Raw genomic sequence first — 17,417 nt, 5'->3', positions numbered from 1 at the left:
TTTACCGAGCCCCTACTGTGTGCTAGATATTCTGCTGGCTACTCTAGAATCTAGGGGCTATTTGATTTATGTCCCTTTCAGGAGGAAAACATAATTTTCCATCAATTTCTTCTGTCTTACACAACTTCCCTATATCATATAATTATATAAATCCTGGCAACATTATTAGAGTTGATCAAGTTCTGAAGAAGCCACTCAAAAACTTTCTGTCCAAGCCCTGGCCTATATAGCTCAGTTGGTTGGAGAGTCATCCCCTACACCAGAAGTTGGTGTTTGATTCCCGGTCAGGGCACATACCCAGGATTCAGGTTTGATCCCCAGTCGGGCATGTGTGGGAGGCAACTGTAAAATGTTTCTCTCTTATATTGATGTTCCTCTCCCTCTCCCCCTCCTTCCCTCTATCTCCCTCCTTTCCTTTCTGTTAGTGTTAGGGTTTGGCCTGAGTCACCTCTCTTAGATCAATTTTTTAAAAGAAGCTTCTGTCTTAAATGTGCACCTGTCATCTACATCTGGCAAATGGCACAGACTGACAACCCCCGTTGCCAGCCAACATACAGGGAGAATGGCATTGCATGGGTGGGATATGAATACTAATATCAGGAAACACACACACTGCTACAAAAGATACAGCCCAACCAAGAAAAGGCTCTCACTGAACCTTAAGCATACAAAGGACTTCATCTTTCTCATTCACTTCCATCCATTCCTGTTTTTAGTTGTTTTGTAATTGTGTTAGGGGAAAGGGGGCAGAAAGGTGTGTGCACCAGACACATGCTCAAGAGATTAATAAACGGAGCCTAAGTTAGAAAGTACTAGTATATCCAGCAACTTCTCTAGCCTCCTAAGATGTAATGGGAGAGAGGGAGAGAGGGAGAGAGGGAGGGAGAGAGGGAGGGAGGGAGGGAGGGAGGGAGCATGTATCTTTCTGTCTTCCACAAAAGGATTTTAAACTCAAGGTGACTCAGCACCTGTTATCAGTAATAGCGTGACAGGTGGGCGATAGAAGCATTAAATGAATAGGTTTTGAAAATGGGAGTAATAAACACTATTGAATTAGCAAGCTGATTAGAAGTACAATGTCTTACAAATCATGCATAAGAGAGAGGCAGAGCTATGCTATGAACTCCCACCCAGTCACTCCTATGAAACCTACAATTGCCAAAGGGCACAAAAAGGCTTGCTGACCGGGGCAGGAATAACACATCACCAAGATCCAAATGGTTGGTTACAGAGTCAACGGTAACAGCCCAGGGAGACAACGCACACCCCCACAATACTTGACAAGTGAAACTCCAGAAAAGCCTGCGACAGTTCTGGCATTTGGGGCGTTACAAGTACGCACACCCGAAATAAAAGCACTCTCTGTTGCAGCAGCTGTTCAGACAGAGCAGGGGGTAATGTTTACTTAATACTTCAGGTTGATGGGGAACGTATCCTAGTTCAGTCTGTCAGCTACATACGTGGAACTCCATTTATGTACACAGCGATAAGATATGTTTGAACAGCCTATTCAGTTGGTGTGAGTAATCAAGAATAAAGCTCCCTTTAAAAAAAAAAGTCTCAGATATTTGAGAAAGTTACAGAACAGACTGTCATGAATAAATAGCTTTGCTTATATTTGCAGACATTGTTTTCCAAATAGCTGGGGAAATGAACAGATTGTTCTGGGGGGCCGGGGGAGGGGGTCGTCTATCCAATTTGTTCCTAGCTTCCAGCCTGTTAATCATATAAGAAAGCACACGAGTCAGCTAATTCTCTTCACCTGCTGCATCTAATGTCGGTTGGGCACAACCACCATGAGGTGAGAGAAGGCAAAGCTTGCCTGGAATCCTGCCTGGTTCTCTTTTGATTTCCTTCATGTCACCTTTGTGCTCCCTGCAAGCCCCCACGGGACCCCTCCGTGGGGCAGAATTGTCCAAGTCTTGGAAAAGGCAGGTTTCCGCAGAGTAATTTACACGTCGTGCTCAGCCCCGCCCTCCTTAATCTGCATCAACTCTCTATCCAGGTGCAAACGCCAAACACCTGAGACAGCAGCTAAGGGCGAGGCTGCAGAAGCCGAGGGGCTGAGACCGCGGCGCCCCGAGCCGGTCTGTCCTTCAGGGATGGAGGGAGCTGCCAGGCCCGGCCCGGCCTGAGAAGAGGAGTGCAGCCTGGGACCCGACCTCCGCACCCATCAAGCCAGAAGCAGCTGGCAGTCCTAGCCGGGCCAGAAGCGCCACCTCCGGGTCCCAGCACCCCGCAGCGCACCCCAGAAATAGCCCGTTCCGCCTGCCCCTCCCCTGAGCTCGTGGTCCTCGGCCGGGCAGCCGGCCGCCTCGGGCCACCTACCAGGGCTCAGGGCCACACAGCGGGGCCCCGGCTATCGGGCGCCTCCGCCGCCTCCCGGTCCATGGGGTCGGGACCCCACCTCCGCTCCCCTCACCCGGAGTGGGAGGAAGAGGAAGAAGGTAGCACGGGCTTCCCACCCAGCAGCTCCCTCTCGCCTCAGCCTTGCCGGACAGCGACGGCGGCCGGAAACGCCGCCTCCTCCCACCTCCGGGCGCAACCCGGAAATACACTCTTCATGCTTAGCTAGCCCTCCCGCCCTACCCCCCGCCCCCCAAGGAAACTCAACTCCAGCCGCGAGACCGACGGGAGGAGGGGCAGGGCTGGGAGGCAGAACTACCTACGGGCTGAGGAACCAGAGCCTCCGGGCCGTCGCCTCCCGCACTCCAGAGGCGGTCTGCACCTCCGCCTGCCCTGCGCGCGCCCGGGCCCCGGACTCGGGCAATACCCACAAGCAAGATGGCGGCGGCGGCAGCACCTTCGACCGCTTAGCGCCCCTCCGTGCTATTGGTCAGCGCCCGGAGTGAAGCCGCCTCTGATTGGTCGAGAGCGCTGCGGGGGTGGGGGCGGAGCTACAGCCGCCGGGAGCTGGGAGTGGGCAACGCGGTGTGAGCAGCGGCCCCAGGCTCCCGGAGCATCGCGCTCGCTCAGAGAGGACTTCGCCGCTCGGGGCCGCAGCCTGGTGAGCTCAGCCCCCTTCAGGCCCTCCCCTGCCTCCCAGCCGGGGCCTCTCCGAGCCGGCGCTGATCGACGCCGACACACCCCGGAGACCCTATCGTGACTCCATCGCGCCATATCGCGACATCTTCGTGCCCTGTCGAGACTCCATTTTGTCACAGCTCTTTTCAATAGATAGCTTTTTTCTTTTTTTTTTAATTTGCCCTCTCATCTTTGGGGGCTGTCCCTTGTGATATTGCCGTGATCTCTCCGTGACATCACCGCACCATCGTGAAGTGTGATCTCATCGCCGCCCTGTCGTGACTTCATCAATGTCGTGTTGTGACCTGGCTGCAGCCGGACAGGTGGTGACTGCCAGGAACCCCTCTCCCCTTCTCATCCCCCCATCTCTGCAGCCCCTCTTCGATTATCCGGCTTTTGGATTCTCCGTTGTCCTGGGAGCTACCCGGGACCCTTTCTTGCTTCTCCAGCCCCTGCCGGCACCCACAGGCTGGTAGCGAGGCGGGGAGGGCGAGGAGAGGGAGAGCAAGGGGTTAATTCTGCTGCTGCTGCTGCTGCTGCTGCTGCTGCTGCCGCCGCCGCCGCTGCCGCTGCTGCTGCCGCTGCTGCTGCCCGAGGGAGGGAAAGGAGAGGAGGCAAGGAGCCTGCGGGGGCGACCGAGAGCCCTGGCTGGAGGGGTGGGGTCCCCAGAGGGCTCCAAGCTCCCCTACTCTGCGCCCTGCATCCTCATTCAGCTGAGGCTTGTGTCCTGCTTTTCTGTCTGAAGATGCCCTTTTCCTCATGTCAGGATGCCTTTTTCCTCATGTCAGTCTGAGTACGGATAATCGAACTTCACCCTTATATGTCTCCATTCCTACTTGTCTGTCCTCACCACTCCCTCCCTGTGTGGCTTAGCGGAGGGAGATAAAACTAGGCTGCTGGTGCCAGGGGACAGCTGGACTGGGGGGCCAGCCCCTCGCACTCCCAGGAGGTTGGTGAGGAGAGCTGTCCAGCTGAGCAGCAGGATGCATGGTCCTTTCATTCCCGCTTTCTGGAGGTGACCTTGGACCAGGGTCCCTTCATCCCTAAAGATTTGCAGGTCCAGCCCCTTAAAGGGAGGTCACTCCTGAGGAGCCCATCCCTCCCTCTGTGCTAATCCCTCCTTCCATCTTCCACTCCCACCCCTGCCCCCGCCCCCGCCCCTCCTCTGCAGAGGGATGCTCAGTCCCTCTTGTGTTCACAGTTGGGCAAGACGGGCATCATGGCCTCGGATTGTGAGCCAGCTCTGAACCAGGCAGAGGGCCGAAACCCCACCCTGGAGCGCTACCTAGGAGCCCTCCGTGAGGCCAAGAATGACAGCGAGCAGTTTGCAGCCCTGCTGCTAGTAAGGAGCTAACTGAAAATGGGGAGGTGGGAAGGGCTGGGTGGTTGGGCCCCCTAGGAATGGGGTCAGCAAATCCCCAAGGATATATAGGTGGTGCTGGCAACCCTGGAGTCACCAAAGTAGACTCAAGATGCCTCTTGGGACTGAATAGAGGGGCAAAGGGGAGAATGGGGGTGAATAATGCTTGTGGCCCTAGGAGCTTTGGAGGAGGCTGCCTGGGTCTGCTCTCTGGGGTGTCCCAGAGCAGATGGGAGCTGACTCATAGGGTAACAGCAGCAGGTAGTAACAAGTGCAGAGTACTTGAGGGCTGGGGATGGTTGTTCTGGGGTGGGAAGAATAGCAGGACTGGAAGTGACCGGGAAGGGGTCCCAAGGGGATGGCCAGGATGGCAGTAGGGAGGTTGAGGATAAGGGAACTGGCTCTGGGCTTAACCCCGTTAGAGAAACCCAAGCTGGGGACAGCAGAGCAGAAGCTGCAGTGCTGGGAAGAGGGGGGTTGGTGTGTGGGGGGTGAAGGGAGGAGGGAGTACAGCCCGCTGCTTGTTTGCCATGGCAACAAGGAGAAGGCTCTGGAGTCAAGGGCTCACACTGCAGCAGAGGAGGTGTTTAGGTGAAATGTAAGGGGAAATGTTTTGACAGGCAGAGTGGCGAGACACAGGAGCCATTTCCCCTGAGAATGTGGCGGGAATGGATCAGAGACTTCGCTGGAGGGAGCAATTAGGAAGGGACTCTAAATCCTTGGAGGATCTTAAATACTCAGTTCTAAGGCCCTTCCAACTCAGGTTGTAGGCATCTAGATTAGACATCAGGAAGAACTTTCTAACTGACCAGGTGATGAAATGGAAGAACGGTTAGTTGAGGAGGCCTGGACCTCCCTTCCACGGAGATAATCATAGATGAGGGATCCTAGAAGTCACACCTGTCTGTCTCCAGGGAGAAGGAAGGAGCTGGATGAAATGATCTCTGGGAGGCTTCCTGATCCCAGAGTGAGTCCCATTACTTAACCTATCCTGCTAGAGTCAACACCCCAGGGTACAAGGGGACAGTCTTTGCCACCTCTTTCATCCTGCTGATCGCACATACTCCCCCTTCAGGTGACCAAGGCAGTCAAAGCAGGTGACATCGATGCCAAAACCCGGCGGCGGATTTTTGATGCCGTGGGCTTCACCTTCCCCAATCGTCTCCTGACCACCAAGGAGGCACCGGATGGCTGCCCTGACCACGTTCTCCGAGCCCTGGGTGTGGCCCTGCTGGCCTGCTTTTGCAGTGATCCTGAACTGGCTGCCCATCCCCAGGTCCTAAACAAGATCCCCATCCTTGGCACCTTCCTCACAGCTAGGGGCGACCCTGATGATGCTGCCCGCCGTTCCATGATCGATGACACCTACCAATGCCTGACAGCTGTGGCAGGTACACCCCGTGGGCCCCGGCACCTCATTGCCGGTGGCACCGTGTCTGCCCTGTGTCAGGCATACCTGGGGCATGGCTATGGCTTTGACCAAGCCCTGGCACTTCTGGTGGGGCTGCTGGCTGCTGCTGAGACACAGTGCTGGAAGGAGGCGGAGCCCGACCTGCTGGCGGTGTTGCGGGGCCTTAGTGAAGATTTCCAGAAAGCCGAAGATGCCAGCAAGTTTGAGCTCTGCCAACTGCTGCCTCTCTTTCTGCCCCCGACAACCGTGCCCTCTGAATGCCTCCGGGATCTGCAGGCCGGGCTGGCACGTATCCTCGGCAGCAAGCTGAGCTCCTGGCAGCGCAACCCTGCACTAAAGCTGGCAGCCCGTCTGGCGCACGCCTGTGGCTCCACTTGGATCCCGGCGGGCAGCTCCGGGAGCAAGTTCCTGGCCCTGCTGGTGAATCTGGCATGTGTGGAGGTACGGCTGGCACTGGAGGAGACAGGCACAGAGGTAAAAGAGGATGTGGTGACTGCCTGCTATGCCCTCATGGAGTTGGGGATCCAGGAATGCACCCGCTGTGAGCAGTCACTGCTTAAGGAGCCACAGAAGGTGCAGCTTGTGAGCATCATGAAGGAGGCCATCGGGGCTGTCATCCACTACCTGCAGCAGGTGAGGGTGCAGTGACCCCAGAGGGTGCACTGTGGGGGGAGCCAGTAGGCATGGGGAAGGGGAAAGTAAAACTCCTGCCCCTCCATGTCATGGGGAGACAGTGAAGATGCTCTTACCGAGGGCTGATCCTGCAGCACTCCTGGATGTAGTGTGTGACCGAGCCTTCCTCTCTCTCCCTCCTTGTGCCCCCACACAAGCACCATACCACACACCATATGTGCACTCACAGTACACACACGCGCACATAACACAGTAACCTCCCACTCACAACTCTCCCCCCAGTACACACACACACACATACAATTGAAGCAGTCTGTTCTGCTCAATCCGTAGCATTGTTTTACACACATGCACATACAAACTTGAAACCCTGTAGGGAAAAGGAGCGAGGCTGCCTGGTTCCTGCTCTCTGTAGGAGTTCAGCTAACTCCGCCCGGTTCAGAGCTTCTGTAGAGGCAGTGTTTACTTAGCTCTGGACCTCCAAGTTTCCTTCTAGCCCTGAAATACTTTAGAGGTGGCAGGACAAGGGGAATACTAGTTGAGTCCCAGCAAGTACAAGGGCATGACATCTATAGTCCAGTTGGCAGACATGCATTGAGGGCCTGCCTTAGATGGCCAGGACTAGAATTCCCTTCTAGTTGTTGTTGCAAAGCTGGCTGGCATGCTGTCCAGGCAGGGATCCTGCTCCATCTCAAGGGGGTCCTGTGGCTACAGGTGGGGCCGGAGAAGCAGAAGGAGCCCTTTGTGTTTGCTTCGGTGCGGATCCTGGGTGCCTGGCTGGCCGAGGAGACCTCATCCCTGCGCAAGGAGGTCTGCCAACTGCTGCCCTTCCTCGTTCGCTATGCCAAGACCCTCTATGAGGAGGCTGAGGAAGCCAATGACCTCTCTCAGCAGGTGGCCAACCTGGCCATCTCCCCCACCACTCCAGGGCCCACCTGGCCAGGGGATGCTCTCCGGTGAGTTTGTAGTTGCAGTTTGTCCAGCCAGACTGTTTTAAAGAAAAGTCTCCAGTCATAACTTCCTGACTGGAGATTGCCTTGAGGATTGTCTCTGTTTTTCTGAGAAGGCTTGTTCCCACAGGACTCCTGGACTGCCAAGTCTCACTTGTCAACCCCAGATTGCTCTATTAGGAGAGAACTCATGCTTATTGAATATCATGCCAGACATTTTTCTATACCCGTTACCAAAATGATCTCATTACATCCACAGAGCAAATCTGTGACGTCAGTCTCATCTGCATCTTCAGGATGAGAAAAGTGAGACTTAAGGAGGTTAAAGTCACACACTCACACCATGTGGCAGAGCCCAAGTCTGAGCCTAGGCCTGTGCATCTCCAAAGCTTGTACTTTTTCTGCGATACCTATGAGGATGTGTCCTCCTCCCCTACTTCCATTTCTCTTAAGTGGGGTGCCCCCAAAAAGGGAATCTCTCCCCACTCCTCACACATCTGTCCCTTCCATACCCCCAGGCTCCTTCTGCCCGGCTGGTGCCACCTGACCGTTGAAGATGGGCCACGGGAGATCCTGATCAAGGAGGGGGCACCCTCGCTTCTGTGCAAGTATTTCCTGCAGCAGTGGGAGCTCACGTCCCCTGGCCATGACACCTCAGTGCTACCCGACAGCGTGGAGATCGGCCTGCAGACCTGCTGCCACATCTTCCTCAACCTCGTGGTCACTGCACCAGGATTGATCAAGTGAGGCTGGGGAGGAGGTCAGAGGAAGCAAGGGGGCTACAGCTCAGACTTGCCCAAACTTCCATCTACTTTGCTTCCCTGGGACCATGTGTTCCTGTTAGTGTTAGCATGAAAGGGTCTCAGAATACACTGAATCACCCCATACAATGATGTGACATCTCTGGAATCCCTCTGGGCACATCTGCCCATTCTAATCATAACCCAGATGCCATGAGCCCAAATTAACTCTCCACCCTGCTGCCTAATTTTTTTGCCAAATCCTGGCCTGGTGAAGCCGGGACCCCAGGATCCCAAGTTTTCCCAGGGTTTGGTCTGACTCTATCAACTCTCCCCTATCCCCCATCTTTACTGCCCTTTCTTCCCAGGCGAGATGCCTGCTTCACTTCTCTTATGAACACCCTGATGACGTCGCTACCTGCACTAGTGCAGCAGCAGGGGAGGCTGCTTCTTGCTGCCAACGTGGCCACCCTGGGCCTCCTCATGGCCCGGCTCCTTAGCACCTCTCCAGGTAAGTCCTGGGGACCCAGTCCTAATGGATGGAGGCAGACGGCTAGGTGGACCTGCTGGCCCACTGGACATGTCACCATTTTCAGAAAATGGTTTTACAGAATTTTCCAATCCAGAGGAACTCTCTATGTCTCCATCCCCAACCCCACCCTACCCTTTGCAAAATGATCATATTCTCTTCCTTCTGAAGACTTTTAAGGCAAGGTCTGGTGGGTGTAAGTACAGGCCTACTCAGAAAATCCAGCAGCCCAAGGAATCTGAATCCAGTGTTTTCAAGGTGGAGCCACCCCCAGCCTTGAGTCAGAAACCTGACTTCTCTCCATTGAGGTTTTCTCTGCTTGGCACCTCACCTCCCTTGTGACGAGCTTCAGTGCTTGGTGCTCCTCTGCACATTCCCTCTCCCCAACCCTGCTTTACTCTGGCTGTGTGCGGGGGGAGGGGCAGCCCCTCCAGCCCCTGCCAGCCCTTTGTGTCTCCCACTTGGGCTGTGGGTGTCTGCTTAGGTCCCTCTGTCCCTGCCTGTTCCCTGTGCCCCATCTGTCAGGTTGGAAGAGCTGAGCAGATGCCTGGAAACAGGGTGTACTGAGCCTGTACCCTCAGCTGCCTCTGTTCCCTATAAGGATCCCAAGGGGGTACCCAGCAGTAGGACAAGGAGCCCCCCTGCTCTCTAGCCCCAAACTCCCTCCGTCCCAGGCATCACCACCACAGGCCCTGAGCAGAGCCCCAATGCTGGTTCACTCACAAATGCCACCAGGTTAGACTAACAGCCTCTGGGAGAGAGACTGCAGTGCAGGGGTGACCCCCAGCCCAGCAGGTAAGCAAAGCTAGGTCACGAGCTCCCGGTCCCCTTTGGCGCCCTCTTCTGGCCTAAGAATCAAATTGGTGCAACTTCCTCAGCCTGTTGAGGAGCCCTAGGCCCAGCCCAGCAGGGCTCTTGTCACTACTCAGGCTATAGGAAGGTCTGACCATGAGGTTGAGTGCACCAAGATTATTACATTTAATTCTCACAGCAGGTATTTAAGATTATAGTACTACTGTAGGTCCCATTTTACAAGTGAAGAAGCAAGACCCAGAAAAGTGAATTACCCAAGGTCACACAGTGAAATCAAAGGCGGGGCTTGAACCCAGGAAGGCTCATTCCAGGCTATGCTTTGCTCCCTGAGTGCCCACATAGAAAGGGAAAGTAAGGGTCTGGCAAAGCAGCTGGCCCCTCTGGTTAATGCCCCGACTCCTTGCCTTCCAGCTCTTCAGGGAACACCAGCATCCAGAGGTTTCTTCGCGGCCGCCATCCTCTTTCTATCCCAGTCCCACGTGGCGCGGGCCACACCTGGCTCAGACCAGGCAGTGCTGGCCCTGTCCCCTGACTATGAGGGCATCTGGGCCGATCTGCAGGAGCTCTGGTTCCTGGGCATGCAGGCCTTCACTGGCTGCGTGCCACTGCTGCCCTGGCTGGCCCCTGCTGCCCTGCGCTCCCGCTGGCCACAGGAGCTGCTCCAGCTGCTTGGCAGCGTTAGCCCCACCTCCGTCAAGCCTGAGATGGTTGCCGCCTATCAGGGTGTCCTGGTGGAGTTGGCACGGGCCAACCGGCTGTGCCGGGAGGCCATGAGGCTGCAGGCGGGTGAGGAGACGGCCAGCCACTACCGCATGGCTGCCCTGGAGCAATGCCTGTCAGAGCCATGAGGGGTTTCCACTGGGGACAGACCTGGGGGTGGGCAGTGAGGGAAGGTGGGAGGAGGCCTCTTCCCTGAAGCCCCCAAACTGGAATCCCCTTCCCAAACTCCCCCCCCAAACACCCCAGCTTTCTGGCTTTTTCAAGGGCAAGGGCATGGTGCCCACCCTTCAAGTGTAAGGAACTGCGTCCCGCCCCCTGGGGCCGCTCAGGGGCAGGGGTTGTCTTGGAAATCAACGTGGCTGTCCCCGCCAGGACGGGGAAGATTGGAGTAGCCCCCAGGGAGGGGGCACTAGGTATCATTGTGCCCAATGTCTGGCTCCCCCATAGGAGGGAGGCCCCAGGGTGTGTCAGGGCTGGCAGGAGCTGGCTGCTTCAACCCATATGCCCTGCCGGCCAGGGTGTGGGCTCCCCTAAGCTGTGGTGCCCCTCTGGCCTCCCAGGTCCATATCCTTTAAATCGGCCATTTTCTTCTTGCCCTTGGCCCTGTTGGGCAGAGAGCAGGTTCAGGCCATTGACATTGCAGTTCTTCCTATCAACTTCAGTGACCCAGGGTCTGAAATGCCCCATCCGTCTAAGGAAACCTGGGCAGACAGGCCTGGAGGGGGCAGACCTTCCACCTGAGCTTCCTTGAGGGGACCCAGAAGCTCTTGGGTCCTGGTCTCTAAGCTTTTGTGTCATGTTGCAGCAGAGTGATGATGAGGGTTGGGGGGTTATTTATTTTGCTTGTCCTTATCTGCTTGGACACCTGAGCATCTGATTTCTGTCCCGCTGGTGCCGTCTGGCCTGGCTGGGAGGGACACTTCCCCAGAAACCGCATGTTTCCCTAGTGATTGCACCCCATCGCCATCGTGGTGCCTGGCTTTAAATCCCACCCCTGCTTATGACTCCTTTCTGCAGAGAGACGCGACTGGCGGCTCCAGCAGGGACTACCATTCTTAGGAACCCAAGGGGACCCCAACACACACACCTGATTCCTTGCTTCCCTCCTTCCCGCACCGCCCCCCTATCCCCAGTGCGTTCTGTGATCGCCAAGTTCAAAGCTGTGCACATGTGGACACAATAAATGTTCATTGGTGACAAGATGCCTCCTTTGTGGTCTATCCTGCATCTTCTCTCTCTCAGGTCCCAGCAGATCACAACTACCATTTGCTGAACACAAGCCCTACTAAGCATACTTCACAGTGTTATTCAGCCCACCCAAGAACCCTACGAAGCAGGCATTGCCCTGATTTTACAGGTGAAGAAACTTAGGCATAGGTAGGTGATTTGCTTAAGTTACAGCTACTAAGTGCCAGAGCCAGGACTTCATGCAGGCCATCTGACTTAGCCCACACGCTTCATTGCTAGTGTAGGGTTGCAAACTCGAGTTGATGTGAGCAGGTCTGGTGGGGGTCCTGGTGACCTGTACAGATGAAATGCTGCCCCTCCATGTAAGCAGGTTGTTGCCAAGTGGCAATGCCACGTTCTCTAATTTTTTTTTTTAATCCTTACCTGAGGATATTTTTTTCATTGATTTTTAGAGAGAGTAGATGGCGGGGAGAGAGAGAAACATTGATGTGAGAAAGTCACATCAATTGGTTGCCTCCTGAATGCGCCTGACAGGCCGGGGATCAAACCTACAACTGAGGTACATGCCCTTGACTGGGAATCAGACCTGCAACCCTTCAGTCTGACAGTGGACACTCTAACCACTGAGTCAAGCTGGCCAGGGCCACATCCTCCAATTATTGAAGAGATTTCAGAAATCCTCATCTTTATATGGAATCTGACTTTCAAATGTTGATCATTTTTAAAATTCAATCACTACTACCCCAACACACATCTGCAGGCCAAATGTGGCTTTCAAGTAACCAGCTATTCACCTCTGTTCTATGCAAGTGAAAAGAGGAAGGGCCTGAGACTTCAGCAGATGAGCAGACCACCCACTGCCTCACCAGGCCTGAGCCAAAGCCGTCAGATTGGAGCTAGCCCAGCCCAGGGCCCACACTCTCTGCAGACTCTTGTCCATCTAGGCCCTTAAGTCTAGCATTCTCTAAGTATGTCCTAAATGCCTCCTCATGGTTGGCTATGCATAGACAGAGAGGGATATTTATTTACTTATTGGATGTACAGAAAGTCATGTTCTTAGCATGGATTCCCTGAAATCTGAAAAATATGAAAAGACAAACCCTGCTCTCAAGCAGCTTAAAATCTAGAGGGGAAACAGACAAGGCAACAAACAGTTCCTAAAGGTATAAACCAGGGGTCCTCAAACTTTTTAAACAGGGGGCCAGTTCACTGTCCCTCAGACCGTTGGAGGGCCGGACTATAGTTTTTTAAAAAAACTATGAACAAATTCCTATGCACACTGCACATATCTTATTTTGAAGTAAAAAAACAAAACGGGAACAAATACAATATTTGTATTTGCATGTGGCCCGCGGGCCGTAGTTTGAGAACCCCTGGTATAAACAGTTGCTCCTATGGGGGTTTGAACAAAGTGTGGCTGGAGCCTGAGAGCCCCTCGGCCTGGCTGAATAAGTCCAGGAAAAGTATTTGCTCTGAGACCTGAGGATGAGGGGGGCTTGCCGGGTAGACAAGCAGAGGAACAGCAGGTAAGGCATATAAGCTTGGGAACTACAAGTAGGTCATTAATGCTCTAGTGGAGAGTGAGTGGGAGTGTGGAAGATGCGTGGACATGAACCAGATCTTAAGTCCTGCTGTGCTGTGCTAAGAAGCTTAGATGTGGGATCATGCTGAGACTGCAGACTTTTGAGCACATTGAATGTGATCCAGTTTGCATTTAAGCAAGATGATTTTGGCTGTAAGGGGGACAACTGAAGCACAGAGCTTGAGAGGAGGTAGTAAGTCTGAACTAAGCCAGTTGCAGTGAGGATGGAGAAAATATAGGTAGGAGTTATTTAATAGGGCGTGGTGAGTAATTGGAAGTGAAGATGGATGAAGAGCCAAGGATGACTTCCAGATTCTTGATCTAGGCCACTGAGTGGATAAGGCCATGAGGAACACTAGGAAACAGGATGGTACAAAATATAAGCTCTAAATGTAAAGGGTGCATTAGTGCTAGTTGTGGAATATCCAGGGGGCAGTTTCTTTCTGAGCTCTGGAGTTGAGACAGGTCTGGATGAGCAACAGATTTGTAAGTTGTTGTAAGGGTCCTTAAAGTCATGGGAGTGATTGAGATCATCTGGGGAACTTCAAAGAGAAGAGCCCCAAAGCAAGTGGCAACCACTCACGGTCCCTGCCCTCAAAGTACTGTCCCTCATGCAGCGAGGGAGCCAAACGCTGAAGAAAGCCTCACAATACAAGGCCGATAGAGTTCTCTCTGTACTTTAGTGAGGGACAGTCAGAGAATTCTGGCCTCTGGAATAGGGAGGGGGTTAGGCTAACTAGGAGAGGCCAGGTAATTCAGCCTCCAGGGAAATAGGGAGACCCCAGCTGCAGTTGTGAGATCTAACCACAAGGTGGAGCCTAAGCATCTCCTTGTGCCAGATTTCCCCCTGTGCTCAGCCAGGCCCAGAGCAGGAGGTTATGAAAGGATGGGAGGAAGGTGGCAGTGTCAACAATAAAGGAGGCAGGCCCGAGTTTTTTCTTTACATAAAAGTCCAAATGCAAACTCACTTTTTGAAAAGAGAGGGAAAATTCTGAGCCTGGGGGAAGAGCAATATGCCAAATATGCCAATGGGGATGTATGTATGTTTGAACATATACACCTATGTGTCAATATATGTCCTGTGTTCCCATGTGGTATGTGTGTTTCCCATGAGTGTCTCTGTGCAGGTTGCATGTCCCATGCATATCTCAGGCCTCCACATGTGTGCATGTGTCCCAGAGAAACCAGCACAGTCCACCTCCATGCCTGAGAGAATGAAGAGTCCCCTGGGCCTGAAAGAGAAGAGCAACAGAGGACCCTTAGGTCCCTTAGGACCCTTAAATTTTTAGGAGTTCCCCAAATCAGCAGCAGACCATGGATAACATCCCTCTCCCCAGTAGTCATAAGCAAAATCACTTCTTTCTCAGATGACTTTCTCGATTATACCTGGTTTCTAGCTACCCAGGGCCATGCTTGCAGGGAAGCTTCCTATAGGAATGCCCAACAGACGGAGGGGTTCATAAACTCATCCATTGATCCATTTATCATTTACTTACTATGCATTCACTGAGCACCTGCCATGCATCAACCCCAGTGCAGGACACATTTTCTCTTTCTCCTTTTATCTTGTGAAGTAGTTCACGAGGCAGGAAAGGAAAATTAGTTGCAGCTACGAAAAGCCTGGAATGCTGGTTAGAATGTTTAAGCTTCCCCGTGAAGATGGGTCTTGGGGAGCCCCAGCAGAGTTTTCAGTAGGAAGGTTACATGGTCTAGTCACTGTTGTTGAATGAAATTGGAATTAGATCAGAAGAGATGTGGATGAAGGCAGGAGACCAGTTAGCAGGTTTGTGATGGTGGCAGTAGTGTGCAGACTATACTATGCTTGAATTTACCTTATATGGGCTTATTAAAACACAGATTGCCAGCCTCCCCCCCCACCCCCAAGATACTGATTCACCAAATTTGGGGTGGGGTCTAAGACCTGGCACCTCTAACACATTCCTAGATGATGTAGGCGATGCTGGTCCAGGGACAACACTTTGAGAATTAGTGGTCTATGACAGTGGTCGGCAAACTGTGGCTCGTGAGCCACATGCGGCTCTTTGGACCCTTGAGTGTGGCTCTTCCACAAAATACCACGTGCGGGCGTGCATGTACAGTGTGATTGAAACTTCGTGGCCCATGTGCAGAAGTCGGTATTTTGTGGAAGAGCCACACTCAAGGGGCCAAAGAGCCGCATGTGGCTCGCGAGCCGCAGTTTGCCGACCACTGGTCTATGAGAAAGAATGTAGCTTAAGGTGCAGACAGAGGAGTGGAGAGATACATTTAAAGGTTAGAAATGACAACATTCCATGTGGAGCAGCTTATGGGTGGGGGAGGTCAGAGTCAGAGTCTGGGATGACTCAATTTTTAATTTGAAGGTTGGTGGTGCCATTTATGGAAATACAGAACTCAGGAGGATAAAGAGGTAGGGGTTGCTGGTGGGGTGAAGGAGGTGTTGAGGTTCAGTTTTGGATTTGGCAAGTTTCAGATGGTGGCAACAAGATGTCTGGAGGAAGTATCCTACTGGCAATTGCATCTAAGGGTCTGGATTTCTAGTGAGAGATACAGACTGGAGATAACAGAGCTGGGAGATAACAGCAGACAGGGCAGGTAGTCATTAAAGTTTTGAGGGGATGAACTGGCTCATGAAGATTGTAGATAGGAAGAAAAGGCAGCAGCTGCAATTCTGAGGATGAATAACTGACACTAAGGATGAGGAAGGAAAGGGCGGAAATAGAAGACTGAGAAGTGGCCAGAAAAGAAGGGAAAATAAGGTTTAAAAAAAGGGGGGGGTATCTTAGCTGCAGGGAAGTAGGGTGAGGAAACCCAAGGAGGCCACTGGACAGACAGCTCATCCTGTCATTCTGGCCTCCCCACGCCTGCTGGAGAAAGCGAGGGATCTCACGGCTGGGCATAAGCATGACAGCCTTGCCTCACTGGACTTCTCCCAAAGAGGTCTACCTACCTGCATGCCATGCATCAGCACACATACACCTGTCCTGGAGCCTGACTTCTGAGGTCCTTCGCTGAAGTTGAGGGTGGCCTCACCACAGACTCACACACCCACATATATAGACACACATACAGGCATACTCCTGACCGCTGATCTGTCCTGGCCACGAAGGCTGCAGAGCTGCCCAGTTCTGTCTCATCCTCCACTCTAGCTGGTGGTCCAACCTCTGGAAAGTTCTTGGTGGCGACTCTTTAGCTGTTATTAGCCTCCTCATTCCCCACAGACCCCTAGGCTGAGATGACCCAGACCTGTACCTCCTGGGATACCCCTTTCAAGTCTCCTCCACCTACATTTCATGGGTTAATGGTGTCTCCTCTAGCTCCCCTTCTCCTCTAATCTATCTCAATTTTTTTACCTTTATGTCTGTCTCCCACATCTAGTCCTCTCTGTCCTCCCCTACTTTATTATTGTTTTTGAAGTTGCAGAAACTCAGACCAGAAAGGAAGAGGGATTTGCCCAGCATCACAGGTCAGTTGAAGTCAGGACTAAATTCTAGGCACCTGAGTATCAGACGACACAGACTAGGAATTCTGAGCACAGAGAGGCTAGAAGGGGGCTATCCCGACTCTGGCACTTAACTAGCTGCTTGACCTTGGGCAAGTCAGTTCACCTCTCTGTGCCTCATGCTCCTCACCTGAGAATGGGGGCGATAAGGCTATCTGTCTCATAGGGCTGTTGTGGGGGTTCAATAGCTCACTATTCATTAAGCACTTAGCACAGAGTCTGGCACTCTCTGTAATACATGTTTGCTGGGACGATTTCTGTTATACCCTGGTTTGAGCTCCTTCTGGCTTTCAAAAAACATCTTCCTTCTGCCTTCTTAATTCTCATTCCCCGTAGCATTCCTCTCGTTTCCCTTTCTTTAATCTCTGTCCCTGTTTCTCTCAGGAGGGCAGGATTAGGTTTTGGAAAAAAGAAAGATAGAGTAACCACAAAGACTGGAACATGCTTGAGAGCTACCCAGTGTCTGCTATGGTAACACAGCCTGTGGGTGTTAGTGTAAGGATCACATACCATCCACACAGGGTCCGTTACACACAGATTCACTCAACAGGCCCACATTCAGCCAGCCAGGCCCTCCTCAGATGGAACTCATGCTCAACCTCAGTCCCAGGCAACACTCTGTCTGGAGAGACCGTCTCCAGCTTACTCAGACGCTGGCGTGGCACTGGGAAGCCTCCTGGAGTAAGTGGGCACCCTCAGAGGCGCTTTGATCTGGAAACATTCAGAGAGACTGATGGCCCCTACACACACACACACACACACACACACACGCACGCACGCACGCATACACATGAGCCGGTGGCCTTGAGTCTACAGCTCACAAACTTCTTCCACATTTCACGATCGCCCACGGCGAGGTGAGATGGTTAGAGAAAAGGCGGATACCCATTTTACAGACAAGGAAGCTGAGGCTGAGGAACAGTGGTGCTTTGCTCAAAGGCAAGAAGCAATAAAGCCCCTACGTCCCA

General features: G+C 53.1%; 2 protein-coding genes across 10 annotated transcripts in view; one reads left to right on the top strand and one right to left on the bottom strand.

The window, feature by feature from the left end:
* KIAA0319L (KIAA0319 like) overlaps positions 1 to 2,765 on the bottom strand; it is a 113,767-nt gene extending 111,002 nt beyond the window's left edge. For 2 of the 6 annotated variants that reach the window (XM_006094177.3, XM_023758469.1), the window contains exon 1: positions 2,666 to 2,765. The gene's annotated coding sequence lies outside the window, so the exon portion shown is untranslated. Of the gene's footprint in view, positions 1 to 1,762; positions 1,781 to 2,328; positions 2,569 to 2,665 lie in introns of those variants that run through there. The other 4 variants (XM_006094178.3, XM_014460445.2, XM_006094179.3 and 1 more) reach the window with 4 other exon arrangements.
* A 158-nt stretch (positions 2,766 to 2,923) lies between these two features.
* On the top strand, positions 2,924 to 11,382 carry NCDN (neurochondrin). 4 transcript variants are annotated; one of them, XM_023758470.1, is made up of 8 exons: positions 2,924 to 3,007; positions 3,280 to 3,347; positions 4,226 to 4,366; positions 5,460 to 6,428; positions 7,143 to 7,384; positions 7,897 to 8,121; positions 8,487 to 8,629; positions 9,872 to 10,495. In XM_023758470.1, the coding sequence occupies exons 2-8, from the start codon at positions 3,315 to 3,317 to the stop codon at positions 10,306 to 10,308; spliced, it is 2,190 nt and encodes a 729-aa protein (XP_023614238.1). In that variant the 5' UTR covers positions 2,924 to 3,007; positions 3,280 to 3,314; the 3' UTR covers positions 10,309 to 10,495. The 4 variants fall into 4 exon arrangements, with proteins under 4 accessions (XP_023614238.1, XP_006094235.1, XP_006094234.1 ...); XM_006094173.3 differs by lacking the exon at positions 3,280 to 3,347 and having other exon boundaries at positions 2,930 to 3,007; XM_006094172.3 differs by having other exon boundaries at positions 2,940 to 3,347; positions 9,872 to 11,382.
* Positions 11,383 to 17,417: the final 6,035 nt, after the last annotated feature.

This window comes from Myotis lucifugus, unplaced genomic scaffold (assembly GCF_000147115.1).
Source record: "Myotis lucifugus unplaced genomic scaffold, Myoluc2.0 scaffold_131, whole genome shotgun sequence".
In the NCBI taxonomy this organism is placed as follows: Eukaryota; Metazoa; Chordata; class Mammalia; order Chiroptera; family Vespertilionidae; genus Myotis; species Myotis lucifugus.
Note: the sequence above shows the minus strand (reverse complement) of the source record. Positions and strands in the feature narration are given on the sequence as shown.